Below are 21,789 nucleotides of genomic sequence, written 5' to 3' on the forward strand. Positions count from 1 at the left end.
CATTTAGAAATACTTTAAATAGTCATATTATCTGTTCAGTAAGTGCTCTCAGATGAGAGGCACCATATATGTGCAAGTTGTTGTCGTCGTTTTATGTTTATTTATTTTATTCCTTCATTTCTACAGACTCTTGCTCAGAGCAGCAAATATAAAATATTTGAAGAACACGGTAGCTTTTGCCTTGAAGTCCTCCACACTGAGACATCTGACTGCGGAGTTTACGGATGTACTGCTAGAAATTCAGCTGGCTCAGCATCCACAAGCTGCAAAGTGACAGTAAAAGGTAGGGGCGTTGGTTCTAATCCTTTAGAACATTGCATTAGTCCTCAATATGAACCTATATATAATTTATGGTATTTTATATTTTCTAGCTTCCAAAAGCTCCACCGATAGCCTGCGAGTTGAATCACAGAGAAAAAGTTCGATTAAAGCACATGAAACAGCAGTCGTCGAGGAACAGATTGTCAAACAAGCATTAACGCTTGAAGAGGTCAAAACATCATACACAGAAATTAAAGCCTCCAAGATGCACATGAATGCAGAAAATGGCCAGAAGGTTATACTTAAGGCCAGCATACCGCAGGCTGCCAATGTGAAATGGATCTTGAACGGTACTGAGCTTAGGAACTCCGAGGATTACCGATATGGTGTGTCTGGAAGCGACCACACCTTAACCATCAAAACAGTCAGTTTCGCAGACGAAGGAATAATCACTTGTGAGGCTAAAACTGAACACGGAGTAGTAAAATGCCAATTTGATCTAATAGTGAAACATAGTCAATCAAATGCCCCGTCATTCGTTGCACAACCCAAATCCCAAAATGTTAACGAAGGACAAAATGTGTCTTTCAATTGCGAAGTATCAGGAGACCCTTCTCCAGAGGTAGAGTGGCTGAAAGACAACCACGCTGTAAGTACTTTGTTCATTTCTGCATGCTGCCAGTTTACCTGCACCTCCAAGTAAAATACTTTTTTTTCTAAGTGAGTGCGAGCGTGTTCTTTGGCTTGTAATGAAAAGCTTCTGCTTTCATATTTCAGATTGCGATCACAAGAAATATGAAAGTGAGCCGTTCTAAAAGCAAATACACACTAGAAATTCTGAACACAACAGTCTCTGACAGTGGAAAGTATACAGTGACAGCAAAGAATTTCCATGGACAGTGTTCTGCAACAGCATCTTTGAATGTGCTCGGTATGTCACTGCTTCAAATGAAGTACTTGATATTACGATCTTGGTGCTTTGGACACAAGTACCTTTACTTGAGTTTCCGAAATACCATATGGAAGAAAAATCTGGCAATGGCTTCTGTAATTTTAACACACAAATTCTGGATTGATTTGTTTTCATTCTAAAAGAGAATGGTCTTTATATATATTTTATATATAGATATACTCTGTATGGTATTCTCAAGTGGGACTTGTTTTCTGATCATTGTAAGATCAGATGACTTCACCTTTAAGCTATATTAAAAGTGATGTCATTTTTGTGCATCATTTTTATTTGCTGTGCTCCACAGCTCTGATTGAAGAACCCGCTAAAATGGTTGTTCTGGAGACGAGTGCTTCTGCTAGCATGCAGGAACGGTTCTCTTCCAAGACAGTCCAAATGAGCAAACAGGAAGCCAGCAGCAGCATGTCGGAAGTTAAATTTGCCAGCATGTCTTCCAGTAGCATGTCATCTATGAAAGAATCAATGTTATCCATGAGCTCAAGCTCTTTTATGGGGCACGCAAGTATGAGTCAACTCGAAGCAACTGCAGGAAAAATGATAACTGGTTGCATCAAAGGTGAGAAAGTACTGAAAGAAGCATCGTGTGCGCACGTTTTTGTTAAACGTACAATCATCATTTTTATACGAAACTGGCTGCCGCATTTCATCCACAAAATAGTCAGTTCACTTGACGGTATATTCTGTGAAGCGCTTTGAGATGTCTCAAAGACATGATAAGGCGCTATATCAAATACAAGGATTACTATTATTAGTATTGTTGTGAACAACTCGTTATTTTAACATCGCAAAAAAAGAAATCTAACCTCGTCTGCTGTTTCTTTAACAGGGTCTTCTCCTAAAATTGAAGCTCTCCCATCAGATATCACCGTTGAGAAAGGGAAGGTTCTAACAGTGGCGTGTGCCTTCTCAGGTGAACCTACACCAGACGTAAATTGGACCTGTGGGGGAAGATCTCTTTCTAGTGAAGGAGTGGGTGGCCGATTCCATCTTGAAACACTGGATGACCTGACAACACTCATAATCACAGGTGTTAAAGAAAGTGATGCAGGACATTACACTCTCAAACTCACAAATGAATTTGGATCAGATTCTGCCACTGTAAATATTGAAGTTAGATCAATTTAAAGGTCCGTATCCACTGACCTTTGCTGACGTATCACTTTAAACAATACCTTACTTATTTACTTACTCTTCAGACTTGTAGAACAATGATGTAAGATGCCTTAACTCATATGGACTTAAATTTCTGACTTTGTATATATTATAATGTTACATATTTTTGTACCCAACTCGACAATGTTCATCCATACCAAACCAGACAAATTCTGAACAAAGGGTAGAGTGTGCAATATTACATTATTGTGCATCTGATTTAGGAATTTTTAACCATTTTTCTGTGACATGTACATACTGTATATAGCCGATTTAAGCGGTTATGGAAGTTTTGTACCTTGTGTTTTATGACATATTGAATGCAACTTATGAAAGAAATGGTTGACAGGAGAAAGTTTTAACAAAACGACTAGCTTGAGCAACCTGGAACTAAAATTTGTACCTCAACACCATGTTGACGACTTAAGAATACCTCAGCAGGTGGAGAGGCTCCCTGTTGAAGACAACCTACACCCTAGAGACAATCCTACGTGTACTGAACCCAAGTACATGCAACCACAAGTATATCAAATTAGGCTTGGCCTTTTGTGCAGTTGACAAAAACCCTCATGTTAACTGCACAAATGGCCCTGAGCTGTGGACCGACTATGTCAGACTACTTACTATTTTAGAGACTATTGTCAAAGTGCAAGCGGCCGTCACTTTGTACAATCACTTTTCATGTGCACTATTTCTGGCACGGTGACTGCTTGGATTGGTTTGAATGAAAAAGTAACATCGACCTGGCAAAAACACATTTCAACAGGCTATTCCAAGTACTCCTGTGCAGAACTAGTGCTCTCTCCTGGAGGTTCAGATTTTCATCGAGTGCCCGTGTGGTAGTGATAGAATTTTCTTTCATGTTGTCTGTTTTGCGGGCTTAAGGAAACCGAAGTTTACCACAGTGAAAAGAACTACTGTGCTCTACCAACTTACCGTCCCAAACATTGACTTTGAAAGAATGATCTATGTAGTGTTTTTTCTGTGAACTTGTATCATTGAACCTTCTTGAGATTAGAAAACTAAAATAGCAATTTTGATTGAAATAAAGCATGCTTTCTGCACCCACAAACTGTTTCTCTTTTATACCTGGATTTATTCCAAGCACTCACAAAGCTATTATTTGTGTAAAAAAAAATCCCAAATGAGTTGGGGGGTGGTTCAAAGAAGGGTTTAAGTAGATCACGTAGGGGTAATAATCCAGATTTACAATTCACCTCTCTGAATCAGCATGATACACCTTACAGACACATTTTGGAAAATGCTCAAGGCAACCCTAGGGATAGGCTTCAGACACTCACTGTTGACACAACTCATTAAACCCAGTATCACCCCTCCCACTAAGTACAAAAAAATGACATTTATAAAGCACTTTTCATGTCAGAAGGACATCCCAAGGCGCTGAACAGTTAAACGTTTGCATGGTATTACTATTCACGGAAACACAGAAGAAATACTATTTCAGTGTAATTTTGGGTAGAATGCTTTATGCCAGAAGTTACTTTATTATATCTGAAGGAACGATTTTAGCCATACCTTAGTTGTTATGATTCATGTAGATACAAAAGAAATCCTGAGTACAATATAGAATTTCAGTTCTTCACATAGACAAGAACAGGGAATAAAGCAAAGTAGTTGTAGAAAGTTTTTATTAGGAGTTCACATATTTTCACCAAAAAGCTAAGTAGTCTACTTTTTTTGTACAAGGCATTTCTGAAATTCACTCAACCACCAGAGTGCAATGGACAATTAGAACTTCAAGTGTCTGAATATATATTTCTAATACAAGAATATTCCCCAAGATTCTGTCCATGTAACAACAAATTTTTCTTACATAGTTACACAGAAAAAAATGCAGTTTAATACACCTGAATTTATTGATGAGCCAATTGCTTTGATAAAGAACTGGATTGTACACAAGAAATTGTAACCATGAAAATGACATTACTATGAATCAATGCATGGCGCAGTCCCTACACAGACTTAAAGGCTGGAATATTAGTGAAGCCCATTGGCAAAAGCTACTTCAGATGGTTTGAGTACTTATGCAAGATCAAAATGGTTGGTTTGTTGAGCCAATATCGATTGGTCGACGTACTTAAAAAAATGACCCAACACGATGGCGGTTTTTACAAAACTTTGTGCTCTCCCTAAAACAGCCCATGGCACCCAAGTGTTCTGTGATGCATCTTTACTGCCACAAAGACTGATTGATTCACCTGGCCTTGTGCAACAAAAAATCCTAATATTATGGGCAAGACAAATTACATTGCATAACTTGTGGGTCAGATTGGCAGTGTATTTCACAAACGGGATGATCATTTCAATGTTTTTCAAATGTCACGTGCTGTAAATTTTGTGGTAAAGTTTTCTTTTATGAACACTTCGTACTTTTCACCCAGATTTTAAGGCAATGCGGAGCAAACATTGGAGTGTCATTGATGAAACCTCAATTACCTGTCGTAATAGAGGAAAGCCTCACTGCCAGTAACAAACTAAAGTTAGCAGAAGTCAAGATTCCACTGCAAGTGCCAGAAGTACCTTATTTAAGAAGAACTGATACAAAACAAACAGAACCAACTACAGAAGCAAAAAAAGTACAACCTTTTTAGATTTAATCCCGGAGTTATGCTGGTGACTAACTCAACCCAAAGATAAAAGTCCTAATACAATTATTTCTATATTTTCACTCATAAGAGGGATAGAAATTGACAGTTCATGAGGCTAAATCAACATTATACAGCAATTTAATGTGTTTGGTTTATCCTCGAACAAAAACTGAAGTTCATAGTAATTAGAAAAGACTGCAAGCTGTCATGTGAATTGTAGACAAGGCTGTAGTGTGAGAGGCAAGGGTTGAGTTAGGATGCTGAGTATAAAATGGGGGCCAGATAATAATGTACCAAGAAATTCCAAAATGAGTGACAAAAACTATAGGCAAAATGTATACAATTTGTTAAAATAAAACAAAAACACTATGGCCCAATTCTCCTTCACCTAAACTGCTGTCCACACACACACTAAAGTACTGCTGCTTTAAATATCTTTCAAAATATTTAGAAAATAGATAATATTTAGAAAATATTTAAATATCATTTGAAGAGAGTTGTTAAAGAGTGGAATTTACTCTTTAATCAAGGGCTCAATTTATTAAATTAATAATTTCTCCTAAAGCCTTATGCCAGGGTACAGATCCATGGTTTTAATGTAAATCAAGACAGATTATTTGTGAAAGCTATGAGAATGAAGTCTGATCTTTTGTCTCACACACACTTCCAGTCAGGATTACTGAATAGACATTCCAGCTGATTTTTCACCTCTCACCCAGGGGACTGAAGCTAAATGTAATACAACTTCTGTCCTAGCTAGATAGATCAGCTAGTTAACTTAGCACAGATCCAAGATAATTCAAACCCATCTGGTGTGAATGGTATGGTGCCATCTGAACAGCTGAAAACTATTTTTAATAGATCCTAAGTACTCATTACTTATCTGCCAGTAACACATTTGTCAGGCTGACAAAGAAATTAAAATCATTAGCCTACATATACTTTACATTTCCTCAAATATATTATGCACCTAATCTTGTGGTGCCGACTGAAATGTTGACGGCCAAACAAATATCAAATTGAAGCACGGGATAATTCAGTAAAATTATTCAAATATAATTATTCTAATCTGATGAAATATTGCTACTAACTGAATCAGAAATCAAATGCTTTTTAATAATGAGGCAAACTTTTTAAAACTATTCCTTACATTACTAATTACTGCAGGGGGAAAACCCGGCAGCAGTAACTGCTCATTGCAAAACAACAGTGCATATTGTTCATAACATCTCTGCTATTAAGAGGATAAACGACAAGTCTGGATTAGCCATATCCTGTTGGGGCAATATTTTTTTCCAGTTATTTCTGCAGGGAGATAAATTTGATTCATAAGAGATTCAATTGCATTATGTGAAGAGATACAATTTACAAAATTGCAGTAAAAGACTATGGCACATACCAGATGTACATCCTAATGGGTACACACACACATACAGACACAAATATTCTCCAGCTTGCAAACTTCACAGTGTACACATTAACATTGTAAATCGAATGCGTTTGGATCTTCATAATGGCTCAACAGTACCTTAGCAAGATCATACTTGTAATACTTCAAAATGCCTAACCTACAATGTATTTAACAAACCTTCAAATGCTTGCCAAGATTCCTTCCTCATTATGGCCACAAATAAGATTTTAAATAGACACTACCGAATATAATAAGAGTGCAAAATAAGTGTTAATAGCAAATTCTCAGTCTTGAATTTAACTGTGGAAGACTTCACTGATGGAAGTGTTCGCTAACAAAACATATTCCCATGTCTTTTAAGATAGAATATGGAGATTAAGGGTTAATTCCTAAACTGATGGTACAAAAATGCATGAAAACTTACAGGAAGCAGTTAGTTATCTTTAACTTTGCAGCTGAATCCTTCTTAATATTCAAAGCATTCAATTTTGGTGAAAGAAAAACTGTAAACATATGATTACAAAGTCACATGCACTGCTAACCCATAGGTATTTTTAAATTCATCATAAATTATTATATCCAAGTCCTAATATTTTGGCTTAGCTAATACGTGGCTAATCACCTTTGAGCTGATTTGGCTAATCAACAGAGGTCAGGCTGAATACATTCCTTTTGGACTTGGTACTATTTTGGTCATTTCACTGTTAAAATGTTCTCCACGGGACACTGGCAAGAAATTAAAAAGCCCAGGATAATCTGTATGCATAGGAAAATCACACGTAATAAGTTACCACATTACTACGTAACAAGGTATACATGTTGATTCTTCCAACATGGTCAATTTCAGAGAAGAGTCTCGAGTATCTGGATCACACCACAACTGGAGTGGATGCAGCTAAACTAAATTTGAATGCCCAATGAATAATGAATAAGCACACAATGATTTATTTGTTCTCACCTTATTTGCTGAAATAAAAAAATACATCTTGTTTTATCCTCTTCCTTGTTTCATAATGCTACAACTCACACTGGAGACCACCAAAACACAGAAATAAAAACTACACTGTTAAGTATATAATATATATTATGTATATAAATATATATCATATAAAGATTAAAACACGGAATTAGGACACAAGCAACTTTCAATAAAATCTGTAATGCTAAAAAAATCATTTTAGTCAAATCTAGTGAGCAATTTAATTTCTGCAATAAAAGTAACACTTTTTTTATATGCTTCAGCAAAAAGAGATTGGACTCTCATGCTTTCACAAAGCAACTGCTTGCAGTGCTGTTTATATAAGTATCACAGTGAAAATGAAACTCAATTATTTATGTACGGCACAAGCCTATAAAAGTGCTGTTTCATCCCACAAGTATACTAGTCCAGAAGAAATTACACTTTACAATTATGGCGTGACAATTCTCCACTGCTTTGACCAGATTCAGATAGCACTGTGGACAGACAAGCTGTAAAGTTGTTGTACAGCACAGCCTAACAGGGTAACAAAGAAAAATAAATGGAACTAAATGATCCCAAAGCAAACTCTTTTTTTAAAAAAAACAAATCTATTATTACAGATCCACTATTTTGAGAAAAACAAAATCAGCTTAACCAAATTATTAATTTATTTCTTATGTTCTTGCTAGTTAAATTTCCATATAATTTCATTTATTTTCTCTGGATAAATATGGCAAGTTCATGGACTTTTTGTGTTGAATTGCATACATTTATATTGGGAAGAATTTATTCGTAATTTCTGTGTATGATTCCATAAATACAGAACATATCGCTTTAAACTTTGTTGCACTACCTCTGTATAAGTATTTGTGGTTCTGATATAAATAGTACTCATCAGCTGCTACTAAAACAAAATTGTATCTAAAGACGAGGAAGGACTGAAGTACATAAAATGGATTCAACTGAAAATGCACAAGCATCAAAAAAGTGCAAACAAATTGAGACAGTTCTTCTAGAAACATTCCCATAGGTGAACAGGTGATACATAGGACATGTACCAGTCCCAGCCTGCCAGCGAGCACACACACTTGGCAAAGCTGTCTTCAGTCGTGTGATTTCCATACTTTTCAACCAAGATGCTTCTATACCTGTGATGTCACTATGTGCTACATCGAGACCAAGCTTTTAGGGCAAACAATCGCTAAACTTTAACTGATTTATTACACGATGGTGTAGGAAATACAGCATCAATTTGTTGAAAAATAGAAACAAGATTGGGTAAGCTTGTTGAGTTTACTGATTTTGCGTAGTTTTTTTATATATAAAGTGCAAACGCCGCCTTTCCTAGGAAATTGCAGATCCATTTTCTTTTTCTGTAACATCTAAACGCCAGAGGTTACCTCATAGCATTAGTTGGAGAACGAATGACCATCTTTTCAATCCTGTCCAAATGTTTTTCAACTTGAAAGTGTAACCAAAGGCATCTCGATGTCTGAAGTCTTTTTCCTTAAGGTTGTAGTATTTTCTTCTGGAATGGTCACTGGAGTGAATTCACCATTTGCGATAGACAATAAATTTCGCATATTTTGAGCAGTCTCTGTAATATTAAATTAGGCAGGATTAGTTTGCAATTTTGCTCCAGTGTACACATTTCACCTCCCTCCTTCCAATAACAATCACCTCCATGCACATTTCTTCAGCTGGGAACACTGAATCCACAAAAAAAAGTCAGGCAGTGGTTTGATATCAAACACTGGAAGGTAATAATAATAATAATAATCCTTGCATTTGATATAGCGCTTTTCACGTCGGGAGGACGTCCCAAAGCGCTTCACAGAACACACTGTAAAGTGAATTGACTGTATATTTGTGGGCGAACGCGGCAGCCAATTGCGCACAGCAATGTCGCACAAACAGTCGTAGATTGAAAATGACCAATTTATTATTGTTTTTGGTTTTGGAGGGATTATTATTAGGCTCTGTGTGGAGTAAGGAAACTTGCCCAAGGTTTTGCCCTCTGCCTGGAATTGAACTCAGGTCTCTCGCTTGCAAAGCGAGTACTCTAACCAATGAGCTACAGGACTCCACAATGGCCTACTCGTGTTCCTACAGGTAGGAACAAGAGTAGGCCATTCTACCCTCCAGCCTGTTCCACCATTCTATTAGATCATAGCTGCTATGTGTCAGTTTTCCAATAATTTCACCAAGTCCTGTCTACACGTCTGAGAATAGACAAAACTTATATTTGGTTGGCTATTCATCATATAGTAAGTTCTTTGCAATTAAACATTTGATCAAACAAACAATATCCATTTCAGTACTTACTTTCTGCATTCTCAAGAGCACTGTCGCTATAAGATTCAGTATCCGAATATGTCCTTATTCTCCTGTGAGATCTAAAAGATGTTATTTCTTCTGCACGTGCTAGTACATCGATATTTTCCTTTTGATGATTTGTTTCTATTTTTCTGATAAGACAAAATCTCATTTTAAAATTTCAAAATCCCCAATGACCATATCTAGAAGTAAAATTCACACTATGTGTATTCACTATCACAAATATGAATTTAAAATTTCTCTTTGAAATTCCTCATTCTTCTATGCCAATGCAGAATGCACTATTTCCGCGTAATAAGGAAAACATTCCACAAAACAGCAAGAAATCACTATAGGACAGAATTGATATCCAGCAAGTACACTGATCCAGTAAATAAGGCAACTGCCAAAAAAATATTCTGTTTATACCACATTTTTATATTTAAGTTTAATTAAAATTAAGAAATGCAATAAATCTGCATAACACCAAACTGGGTATAATATTTATACACAAAAGCATTTACAGGACCTTGTGCTTTCGAATCAGTGAGTGAAAGAAAAGCTAACAAAAACAGGAATTTATTTTCAGCTTTGTAAAATAACCATAAAATGAATATTCATTAGAATATGGGGTTTAGCTATTCAGTTAGATTTATTACAAAATAACACATAACAGTAGGCAGAGAATAGAAATCAAATAGCTCAGATTTTTTAATTTTGTAAAACAGTAAGTTTTTGTGTGTGGCCTTATTTGATTTTATGATCAGTTTTAAGCAGTATGAATTGCCAGTCTGTTCTATGTTGATATGTAGCTACACCGAACAATGAAGAATTATGAAATAATCACTTTGTGTTTGGCAAAACGTTCTACAGCAAATAACATTTATATCAATAGCAATTCTAGTCAAAATTGCAAGTTAGTGAATAAATAGATGTATTGTTGCTTCAATGAAACAGCACAAACACATCAGACCTAAACAATGTCATGCTTAATGTCATAAATTATTTAATTATATCCAAATTACAATTCCTTCTCCTTACCTGTCATAAGGAATGGTTCCAGGATGACTGATTGAACGTTTCATCTGTAAAATGTAATTTAAAAAAATTACCAACATGAATTGAATCTATATCAAGCTTACAAAATAGCTTAGTGTACATCAAGTGCAAGTCCTTTGAAAGCAACCAACTGTGCTGACAGATACCATTAAAATGTAGACATGTTTTTTTTCTTGAATATATATCATACCCGAACCATTTGAACAGGTGAAGGCGACACAGGAGAAACAAGTGGATCGGAGTGAGAAAGCTGGAACATTTCTGGCTTAAACTTGGCATTGGCTATCTTCATACACTCCTCAAGAGTTGTGATGAAGGTATTGCATGTGGCACTGAGCAAAGAAGAAGCTTCGTTCATATTCTAGAAAGCAAAAAGAAAATGATCATTTAAGCACATACATCAAACAAAGGCTATATTTTAAAAGGATCGAATGATGATTGTTCAGAGACCGCAGTGCAAATAGACACCAGAATGGCGAAGTAACCTAAAAATATCTTATCTTCAAAAATATAAGCCAGAAGGAATTTTTTATTGCAGTTTGTTAAATTACAATTTTAATCTATTTATAAATATTATTATTTTTCTCTAATTTTAGGTGCATGTAATTAGTCACACCATCAAATCAAACAGATACGATCAGGAAAGTACAAAGGCTTAAAATTAACTCAACAACAATGCAGGAAAGAGCGACTGATTGTATACGTATTGAAGTGTTACAATGGATGATCGATCAACTGCAGACAAGATTGCATTGAATGTGTTGGATGGATCCTTGCTGTTTAGGTAACACATTGTGATAGCTATTGTAGCTCTCATCTTCCTCTTCAATCTTTGCACAATTACATTTTACAGAAAACATCAGCCAGAAAGTATAGTTTGTGAGCAACACAGGGAGGTTTTTGATGCATAGTCTGCTCTGAATCAAACAGTAGAAAACAAAAGGGATGAAGCAGTGGAGTTTAAAAAGTGATGATGCAATCCCGATGCTATACTTCCTTTACCCAAGCTGGGGATTTCTCTAGTTAGTTAAATCTGCCTCAGAATACAAAAACAGGTCATGTGCTGCATGCCACTTACTGAACAGCTTTTCCCTTTAGACGAGAAGTATTCAAGGTCACAGCGCACGTCAACCAGAAACATAGTAAGAGCTAGTAAAAACCAGCTGTTCAATTATGGAAAGCAGTTGAAAAGTGGTCAAGGTTCAACATTAATACTCAGAAAGCTCTGATTAGAAGTCAAATGCTCCCACTGAAAACTCTTGAGGATAAAAAATTTAGTGAACTATAAAATGTAAGCTATTCACCATTACAACTTCAGATATACGACATCATACCTCAGCATTCGGCGACAAATTTGGCTGGTCTTGCATCGTATGAACTTGTTGTATCGTATGAACTTGTTGCATCAATAAATCACAATATAATCGGAGTTCTGACATCTTAGTTTTCAGTGATTCATTGGTTTCACTGATTTCTAGAGCACAAGTAAAAATGTAGAATTTACACAACACAGTATGCACAGTACACAAATGTCAAGACATGTATGTGACCAGGAGACAGCCAGAGAGAAATAATTTTAAATCGTCTGTGAATTTTGTTATTGAAAGAAAATGCAACCATTCCTTTTTAAGAGTGGGAAGTTGATATTAATATTAAAAGGTGCATTATTCCAGATTTCAAGACATCTTGTACAAAAGTGTACAGTCTGTGTGTTCCCTATAATGAAGCGTGGCTCATGAATCACTAAGACAACAATTGCATTAAAAATAGAACATACTATATTTCTAGAATAGGGATTTGTAAGAACTGTATAATACAGGCAGTACCGACATTTCCTGGCTGAACTTAACCTTAAACGTACTTCACCAAATGCCAGGGCAGAAGGAGTCAGGCTCCAGGTGTAATATTAATGTGAGCATTATTTGATATAGGGAAAGTACTAATAATGATTTTTTGATATCAAATCCAATGCAGTAATATTTATTAATAAAATGTACAAATTGTTCTCCTTTTTCATTTCATTCTCCTTAAAAATGGCAATACCTAGGTTTATCATAAGTCCTATTGTGCATTTAAAATATGACTACAACCTCAAAATAGGCACTAAATCATCTTGGCCATTCTCTCCCGAAGTGCCAACCAAGTCGCTGTCAATAAGGCCACCAGCTCAACTCAGGATAAACAATCTGAGCACAAAGTCTCATTTTTATTCACCAGCCTCTCTGGCTCATCCAACATGCGAAACCTTTTAAGACGTCCTCCCAACATAAAAGGTGCTATATTAAACGTATTGTTATGTATCATTTATTTATCAATGAGACTTACGAGATCAGCAAATTCATTTATGAAACATAATGATTCATTAATGTGGTTCTAATGGGATGAGGACCATGAAACTTATAAATTTCAGGCAGGCTAAATGGCAGAAGAGAAACATTCAACAGCATAAATAGAATATCATAGGCCGTTTACAGATTCCAAATGCACATGATAAATTCTATCTAGAATTTCAAATTTACCCTTTTCCTTTTTAGTCCTGGTATCGGTCAAGCAAGCTTTTGAGCTCCCAAGTGCTACCAACCACCTCTGCCTTTCAGCAGCATTTACTGATTTCACATAGAAGTGCTGCTCCCCAGGAATTATTAGCTCCATCCGTGTGTTGTCAGCTGGATGCACTGAAGTTAAGGTAAAAGTAAAGAATGAAACACCTTAGTGTGTCAGTTAAAGTTTCAACAAGCTTTGAATGTTTTCAAATTAGTTTGGGATACTTTTAACAAAAAGTCACCAAAACCTAATTTGAAGCAAAACACCATTAACCTTGGGAAAGTTTCCTTACTCCACACACCTGATAATAATCCCTCAAGAAAAAAAAACAATAATAAATTGGTCATTTCAATCCACAACTGTTTGTGGGACACTGCTGTGCGCAATTGGCTGCCGCGTTTGGCCACAAATATGCAGTGAATTCACTTTACAGTATATTCTGTGATGCGCTTTAAAACGTCTAGAAGACGTGAAAAGTGCTATATCAAATGCAAGGCTTTTTATTATTATTATTTGTATTAAGCAAATAGATTCACCCATAAAGTATACAGTTAATTCACTTCATAGTATATTTTGTGAATTGCTTTGAGACGTCTCAAAGACGTGATAAGGCACTATATCAAAAGCAAAAATTATTATTATTATAATAAATCCACATTATACCTTTTAAAATTATTGGTTTCTGGTATAAATATGTTAAGGCATTAAACACGATTTAATCAAGTCAATTACGTTTTCGATGAGATATGAGAAAATAGTTTATTGCAAACCTTTAATTTCACACACAGACATTTTGATACTTCCTTTACTGCCTTTGTTAACATCGTCCTGAGAGTCATAGTATGAAAGTATACCACTGTCCAAAACAAACCAACGCGGCTGCCAACCTGGAAGAGAGAAAAATAGTCATCGTAAAAGCTTTGCTGGAAATATGCTTTTAGAGGAGGAAACCTTTCCAAGTGCAGGGAATCTATGAACTATACTCGTCCCAGGATCTGTGACTTTTGAGAACAGGTGAAAAATAATCTTGATGCTCAGTATTAGATGGCATTACAGCAGTGGTTTTCAAAGCATCTACATTACCTTGGAGGTTTTACTTTTTAGTTATGTTCTTTAATTTTTTTAAAAAATATTGTTTGCAATTAAAGTATGGTTTACTTTACTATGAATCAATTGTGTGGGTGTCAGGATGCCTAATGTCATTTCTTGTGTCCAGAAAGTTTGAAGCATCTGCATTACAAGGCGCTGACCTGCACTATGTGGTCAAGGTCTCTGACATACGATTTGAATCCACAACCCTTACTGACCCAGGGGCAAGAGTGATCATAATACTTACATTTGATATAGCACATTTCATGTTGGGAGGATGTCTCAGAGTGCTTCACAGGATATATAGTAAAACTCACAGAAGTCTTATCTTCTAAATCATAATCGCCTAAGTCGTACATTCACCCAAGTCTCATTCAGTCAGTCAGAGACTAATTTCCAAATAGAGCATAACTTCAAGCCCATATCCACACAATAAAGAATTTAGCAATTAACTGACAAAACTACAGTTTAAACTTCACAAGCTTAAAACTGTTCAAATAAATTTATTACATAATCACAAATCAACTTAATTATAGACATAACATTTTGTTCAACACAAGATCAGCACTCAAGAGTTGTGAGGACACTACTCTGACCATCTCTAGAAAATGGCAACTCGTGCTTCACAGTCCTACTGACAGCAGTATTCCTCTGATGCTTCATTCAAATGGTTATTTTCAGCAAATCTTAGCTGGTTATTCAACTGAACTGAGGAGAGCTATCATACCAAATCCAATTCAATTCCTCCATAACCGCATTTAACATTGCATTGCTGGTGTAAGTAGGATTATCTAACTAAACACAGGGAAAGGATTGAAAATGGTACCTTTCTGGTCTGTGGCTAACAGAACCATAGCAATTTATGGCACAGAAGTTCATTCAGCCCATTGCGTCTGTCCCGACTCTTTAAAGAGCAATCCTTTCAGTCCCAATTTCCTGCCTTTTCCCCATACCTCTGTAACTGACTCCTACAAAGCTATAACCACACACTTACTCTCTGTGTCAGTGGACAGTTCAGTCAGCAATGAAAGGACGGTGTATCAAGTTTATAACCATTTGTCAATTTAAACACACAAGAGCTGTTGAACTTCTGCGCTCACACAGCCTTTTAAAAAAGAGGGCCCCGGGGAAGATAAAAGTCTGGTGAGAGCACAAAGTGACAAGTTACAAATCCTCAATGTCGAGAACAGAAGAACATACAGTCACCGCACTTTACAGTACAGTCTGTGAAGCGCTTTGAGACGTGATAAGGCACTGTATCAAATACAAGGATTATTAGTTCTATTTTCCCTGATCTCCGCCTCCCTGAGCCCCCCCCCCGTCTCCCTGAGCTCCCACCCCCAATCTCCCTGAGGCCCCCCCACCATCTCACTGAGGACCCCCCACCATCTCCCTGAGGACCCCCCCACCATCTCCCTGAGGCCCTCCCCCATCTCCCTGAGGCCCCCCCACCCCATCTCCCTGAGGCCCCCCCACCCCATCTCCCTGAGGCCCCCCCCCATCTCCCTAACCCCCCCCCCATCTCCCTAACCCCCCCCCCCCCATCTCCCTGAGGCCCCCCCATCTCCCTAACCCCCCCATCTCCCTGAGGCCCCCCCCATCTCCCTAACCCCCCCATCTCCCTGAGGCCCCCCCATCTCCCTAACCCCCCATCTCCCTGAGGCCCCCCATCTCCCTAACCACCCCCCCGATCTCCCTGAGGCCCCCCCATCTCCTAACCCCCCCCATCTCCCTGAGGCCCCCCCATCTCCCTAACCCCCCCATCTCCCTAACCACCCCCCATCTCCCTAACCCCCCCCACCATCTCCCTGAGGCCTCCCCGCAAATCTCCCTGAACTCCATCGTATCCCTGACCCCTCTCCCCCGGATCCCTGACCCCCCCCCCCCCCCCCCGAGTCTCAGAACCCCTGACCCCCTCCCCCTCCCCCTCCGGGCGGGCAGTTACCGGTCAGGTAATTGGTCCACTTGTGCAGAATCCCTTCCATGTTCACATGCTCTTGTTTCCGCCCTCTCACCGCAGGACGCGCTCGACGCAGCAGCAACAACAACAACAACAACAACAGCGGCGGCGGCGGCGGGACGAGCAGAGTGGAGCGAGCGGCGGCCGACGTCTCATCACCGGGCCGAGCAGAGCAGAGCCGGGCTGGGGCCTAAACTGAACCGAACCGGGCCAGGCCTGGGAGACGGTCAGAGCGGGGAAGGAGGGAGACTCGACTCGGACTCGACACCCCGCCCCCCCGTCACTGAGCCCCCGAGTCCCGACACCTGCAGCGGAAGCTGCGTACGCAGAGGCAGACGAACGCCCTCCCGCCCGCCCGCCCGCCCCAGCCCCCGGGCCGGCCGGAGCGCGGCACCAATCAGCGGTCGGGACTTGCTGTCAATCACTCTCTCCGCCAATCGCGCGGCCGGCCGGCCAGCCTGAGGCCCGCCTCCCTCCGTCATCCGCCGCGTGGGTGGGTGGGTGGGGAAGGGTGGGGGACACCGAGCCCCGCCCAGTACCGGTCAGCCAATCGCTAGTCCAAGGGGGGGGGCGGACGGATGATGGGCAGTGCGCGGGTGACCAATGGCCGAAGAGGAGGAAGGCGGGGCTTGCGGCGGCGGTGCGCTGCAACGTCGCGTCGCGTCGCGGGCAGTGACGTGTCCGGGTGGGGCTCGGAGCGGAGTGCCACGTGGTCAGGGAGCCGAGTCCTGGAAAGTGCGCGTGCGCGGACTGAGCAGTCGCTCTCTCTCTCACACACACACACACACGTTACACGTTGACGCCTGAGATGGGTTCCCTCTGCGCTCTGGTCGTCCTCTCGCAGGTTCTCTGGTGCTTAGAGCCCGTCAGGGCAGCGACGGGAGGAGAAGAAGACCTCAGCGGCGTGAAGATCGAGGTCATCTACAAACCAGAGCAGTGCGGGCAGAGGGCCAAGCGCGGGGATCTGCTCAGCACTCACTTCGATGGCTACCTGGCGGTGGATGGCACCCAGATCTACTGCAGGTACCAGTACCCCCCCCACCCCACCCCATCCCCCCCCCCCCATCCCATCCCCATCCCCCCCAATCCCCATCCCCACCCCCCCATCCCCACCCCCACCCCATCCCCCCTCTCCCATCCCCATCCCCCCCCATCCCCCCCCTCCCATCCCCATCCCCCGCCCATCCCTCCCACCTCTCTGCCTTCCCTCACCCCTGCCCCACCCCTCCCCCATGCTTCAGCGCCTTGGGACGTCCCCCCTACGTGAAAGGCGCTATACAAATGTAATGTTGTTGATGTTGCTCGGGCCTCGACACCTGACTGTTCAGCGCTTTGGGACGTCCTCCCGACGTGAAAGGCGCTCTATAAATGTAATTTTGTTGTTGTTGTTGTTGTTGTAACTCAACCTGGTTTCTAACCACAGAATCCTGAAATTGCTTCCCCGGTGTTTTTTTTTAAAAACTTTGGCACGCTACATCAGTGCAAGTGGTTGTTTTGCCATGACCATCACTACCTATCAATTCCTCAGCCAATCTTGGTACAGCACCAAGTAGAAATGAGTTTTTCAATCATGTTCAACACCAGACTGGCATTTCGTGCCACCCACCAGACGTCACCATCATGTGTCTTTCCTCGTTGCCATTTCCTACAGCTCTCTTCCTCCCACTGTTGCTCTTCAGTCTTGTCATTCGACATTTTAAAGCATAGCGCACATCATTGCTCAAAGCTTCAAGCATTCCATTCTTTTATGCAATACTACATTTGATATTTCAAATTACTTCCACCAAACTATTAGAAGATGTACATAATGTTAAACAATTATTCAAATGATAATACTGCTGTTCACTAAGTATTCATGTTGTGTTTCAGAATCAAGCATTTTCCCTGTTTTAATCTTTGGTTCACACCCAGAGTGATCACTCAAGTACACTTAGAATATAGACGTAAATCTCTAAAATGCATTTTAGTAAACAAATTAAAATATGGAGTAATACTGACAGCTTTCTTTAAGTTTTATTTTCAGAGAAGTCATTGTATTTTAAATATTGCATGGGTGCTGTGGAAAATCATAATCCCATTTATCTGATTCTCTGTAAAGCAGAACTGAACCTTTGAATTTACAGCACAAAACAAAGCACAAACAGCACAGTAGTCTGTCATTTTGTAAATTGATAGTTTGATTGAAATGTTCACATCTCATACTTAATCAACGAAATGTTTACTTCTCCACAGTCGTGTCGAAAATCAAGGTCAACCTAAGTGGTTTGTTCTTGGTGTTGGGCAAGTGATCAAAGGGTTGGATATTGGTATGCGTGATATGTGTGAAGGAGAAAAACGCAAACTGACTGTACCTCCTCTGCTGGCTTATGGAAAAATGGGGAGAGGTAAATCTAAAACTTCTCATTTAATGAGGGAATCTTTAACTGATTGAAAACACCAAAACGAGTCCTGTAGCTCAGTGGTTAGAGCACTCGCTTTGCAAGTGAGAGACCTGAGTTCAATTCCAGGCAGAGGGCGAAACATTGGGCAAGTTTCCTTACTCCACACAGAGCCTAATAATAATCCCTCCGAAAACAAAAAAAATAATAATAAATTGGTCATTTTCAATCCATGACTGTTTGTGGGACATTACTGTGCACAATTGGCTGCCGTGTTTGCCCACAAATATACAGTCAATTCACTTTACAGTATATTCTGTGAAGCGCTTTGGGACGTCCTCCCAACGTGAAAAGCGCTATATCAAATGCAAGGATTATTATTATTATTATTTAACTTTATTTCTGCTCTGTTGCCATTTGCAACTTCAGGGTAACTTTACATTGCGGTCGTCCGGATTGAAGATCTCAGGCTACATTATAACAAAACGTGAAAAGAAGGTGAATTTCTTGGTCAACAGGTCGTCACTGAAGTGATATCAAAGACAACCTGATGACCTAGAACGATATTTAGCGTGGGAAGCCGGTTAGTCAGCTCTCAAAGCCAGATTTTGGAACGATAGTAGTAAACCCACATTCAAACACAATCTATTGGAACCACCCTTTATTTTTTTCGGTGATCTGATATAAATGATAACATGGACACATTTTGGGTTGTTTCTCTGCAAGCTGCAGAGCTAAAATATCAGGACAAGATGCAGAATTGGATGCTAGAGTTCATCTGGAAGGTTCTTGAGTTCCAATTCTGCACGTTTTTTTCAATATAATTCTAACCATATACATGCATTGGTAATTAAACCCATGAAAGGAACATGATCCCTGTTGAAACTCCCCAATGCTCCTGAGAGCCTCAGTAGAATACTTTTCAAAAACAACTGTTATATGATTGAGTTTCTATTGAGGAGTTGAGGAGTTATTTTTGCATGTTGTGCAACATAACCATAATTTAACTTATTTGTTACTTAACCCTGAAAGATAACATAAAAGCATGAACATCGAACAAATCTTAGAAGCTATTAACTTTGATGCAACGTGAAGCTGGTTGCGCTTTTTTGCACGTTAACTGCATTTATTTATATAATATTGTATCTACATATGCTAAAATAATGTTCTGAAAATGTATGGTTCAGATTTGGACTCAGTCAATTCTGAGTGGGGTCTACTAGTTCTTTGCATGTAATACAGTTCAATAGCTGCTTTAAACAGCTGGTAATGTCTCACTTTAACTGTTGCTTAAAATTCTGTGCAGTTCCTGGAGAGAAGTTCTGACGTCCATCCTATCCAATAGGAATACGCATGCATGCTGAGAAAGATTGCCTCTGTTGGCAGATTATAGTGCATGGGTTTATTTGATAAACGGTACGTATATTTTAACACTCCGCCTAGAATAACCATCTTTGTAAAATATTGAAACGGATGTTAAATCTTTCTGCACATGGCTCAGATGCTGGCTGAGTGGCCTCCACCTCAGAATAATGGTATAAACAGTGAATTTTTGTATTTAATGTGAGAGATAGTTCAGAAGTTGTAGAAATGCATCATTCAATAACCATGGAAATAAAGTAAGCTTAAATCCCACACTTGTTTTCCTCAGTGAGTGGTTTTATTTTGCTCTCAGACAATCTTGGGAGAAAAAACCTCAAATCAAATGGGGTTCGCAGTAGAGTATTAAATCTCCTTCAGGATTTCACAATTTAAACTTTCCTGGATGAAGGAAGAAGCATGTTACAGATAACAGCAATAGGAATCTCTAAAGAGAAAGCAGAACGGAAACTTTTTTTATAAAATGTACACATTATAAAATTCACGTTCATACAGATAAAGTTCCTCCAGATGCAACTCTGATATTTGACGTTGAACTTTACAAAGTGGAACGAGGACCAAGGAGTCCAGAAGGCTTTCGTGCCATCGACTTGAACAATGATCGAAAGCTTTCCCCAGATGAGGTACTACATCAATTTTTATAATGAATTGTATATGCGTGTGCTTCCCAGAGCCTTGGGGCGTCCTCCTGACGTGAAAGGCGCTAAACAAATGTAATTTTTTGTGTATATATCTCTCTCTCAACCTATATATATAAAATTCTGTATAATATATAATTCATATCTAATATACAGAAATTCATTTTCTTTGTAGGGAAGGTTGGCATGATATTTCCTTTTTTTTTAAACTAGCAAGTGCACAATTGGATGAATTGAATACTTTATAACATTCATTAGTGTTGCCCCAGTCAAATGCTCACTAATATTGTTGAGCAAGCTCTTAACAACTTTTGGTTGAGGTCCTACATTAAGCATAAATTAATATCTTAAGGAGGTGAGAAATAAACAGAAAGAAAGACATTAGGGTCCTAAATCCTGAGAATAATGTAGAGATTTGTTAAGTGGCTGGCTCAGAACTCTGCTCAGATCCGTCTGCATGTTTTCCACCTTTTGTTGTTCAAATATTAAACTATTTTTTTATTCCAGCTGAAGATGTATTTGCAGAACGAATTCAAGAATGATGAAAAAAGGCGTGACGATTCCATCTACTTAGAACTTGTATTGGCTGATATACTGCAAAGAAATGATCATGATGGAAATGGTTTCATTTCTGCCAGAGAGTACAACATTTATCATCATGATGAGCTGTAGCACTTCGACCTCTAACATACTCTTTTTCAACTTATCTGAAATGCCTAGAACTTATGGTAAAAGACTATGCTTATTTTGTTATTACATTTCCTGTGGTACTGCAGAATGGCACAATGAACCTTTTTGAATATTTAAGTCTTTTTTGACATACAGAAGTTTTTTTTAAAGCTATTGTATGATGGAATCTAAAACAATGGATTGAAATGAAAGTTTGGGAGCATTTTTAACTTTTGCATTGTACTTTGACCACTCAAATAAATGTTCTCAATTTCTTTCATTTGCAGCACTTTCCACTGTAATTATTTCCGATTGGTGTGATCTTCGTAGAAGTAACCTTTTACATACATCCCATTCAGGGTTAATTCAAATGAACATCAATAATATATTCT

General features: G+C 39.1%; 3 protein-coding genes across 4 annotated transcripts in view; 2 read left to right on the plus strand and 1 right to left on the minus strand.

The window, feature by feature from the left end:
* Positions 1-3,455, plus strand: part of ttn.1 (titin, tandem duplicate 1) — a 227,881-nt gene extending 224,426 nt beyond the window's left edge. Inside the window, 5 exon segments of the mRNA XM_042336317.1 lie at positions 127-283; positions 372-910; positions 1,039-1,192; positions 1,518-1,787; positions 2,058-3,455. Coding sequence (XP_042192251.1) covers positions 127-283; positions 372-910; positions 1,039-1,192; positions 1,518-1,787; positions 2,058-2,356 — 1,419 coding nt within the window. The 3' untranslated portion in view covers positions 2,357-3,455.
* A 5,111-nt stretch (positions 3,456-8,566) lies between these two features.
* On the minus strand, positions 8,567-16,635 carry plekha3 (pleckstrin homology domain containing, family A (phosphoinositide binding specific) member 3). Of its 2 annotated transcripts, none has more exons than XM_007890084.2 (8): positions 16,318-16,635; positions 14,054-14,170; positions 13,259-13,414; positions 12,074-12,213; positions 10,936-11,100; positions 10,722-10,765; positions 9,690-9,832; positions 8,567-8,961 (listed from the first exon to the last, which is right to left on the minus strand). In XM_007890084.2, the coding sequence occupies exons 1-8, from the start codon at positions 16,355-16,357 to the stop codon at positions 8,822-8,824; spliced, it is 945 nt and encodes a 314-aa protein (XP_007888275.1). In that variant the 5' UTR covers positions 16,358-16,635; the 3' UTR covers positions 8,567-8,821. The 2 variants fall into 2 exon arrangements, with proteins under 2 accessions (XP_007888275.1, XP_007888274.1); XM_007890083.2 differs by having other exon boundaries at positions 10,930-11,100.
* Positions 16,636-17,083: 448 nt separating this feature from the next.
* On the plus strand, positions 17,084-21,682 carry fkbp7 (FKBP prolyl isomerase 7). Its single transcript, NM_001292290.1, is given in 4 exon segments — positions 17,084-17,355; positions 18,565-18,716; positions 20,586-20,713; positions 21,236-21,682. Coding segments are annotated over 4 exon segments (660 nt in total). The 5' UTR covers positions 17,084-17,140; the 3' UTR covers positions 21,401-21,682.
* The last annotated feature ends 107 nt before the right edge of the window (positions 21,683-21,789 follow it).

Source organism: Callorhinchus milii, unplaced genomic scaffold (assembly GCF_018977255.1).
Source record: "Callorhinchus milii isolate IMCB2004 unplaced genomic scaffold, IMCB_Cmil_1.0 Scaffold6, whole genome shotgun sequence".
NCBI classification, from domain to species: Eukaryota; Metazoa; Chordata; class Chondrichthyes; order Chimaeriformes; family Callorhinchidae; genus Callorhinchus; species Callorhinchus milii.

Excerpts from the sequence above, each read along its gene's own strand:
- plekha3 (XM_007890083.2), bottom strand. The coding sequence starts at position 16,357 with ATGGAAGGGATTCTGCACAAGTGGACCAATTACCTGACCG. Across the intron at positions 13,415-14,053 it reads GTCTGTGTGTGAAATTAAAG|TGCATCCAGCTGACAACACA; the intron begins GTTTGCAATAAA and ends CCTTAACTTCAG. Across the intron at positions 9,833-10,721 it reads GGAACCATTCCTTATGACAG|AAAAATAGAAACAAATCATC; the intron begins GTAAGGAGAAGG and ends TTGTCTTATCAG.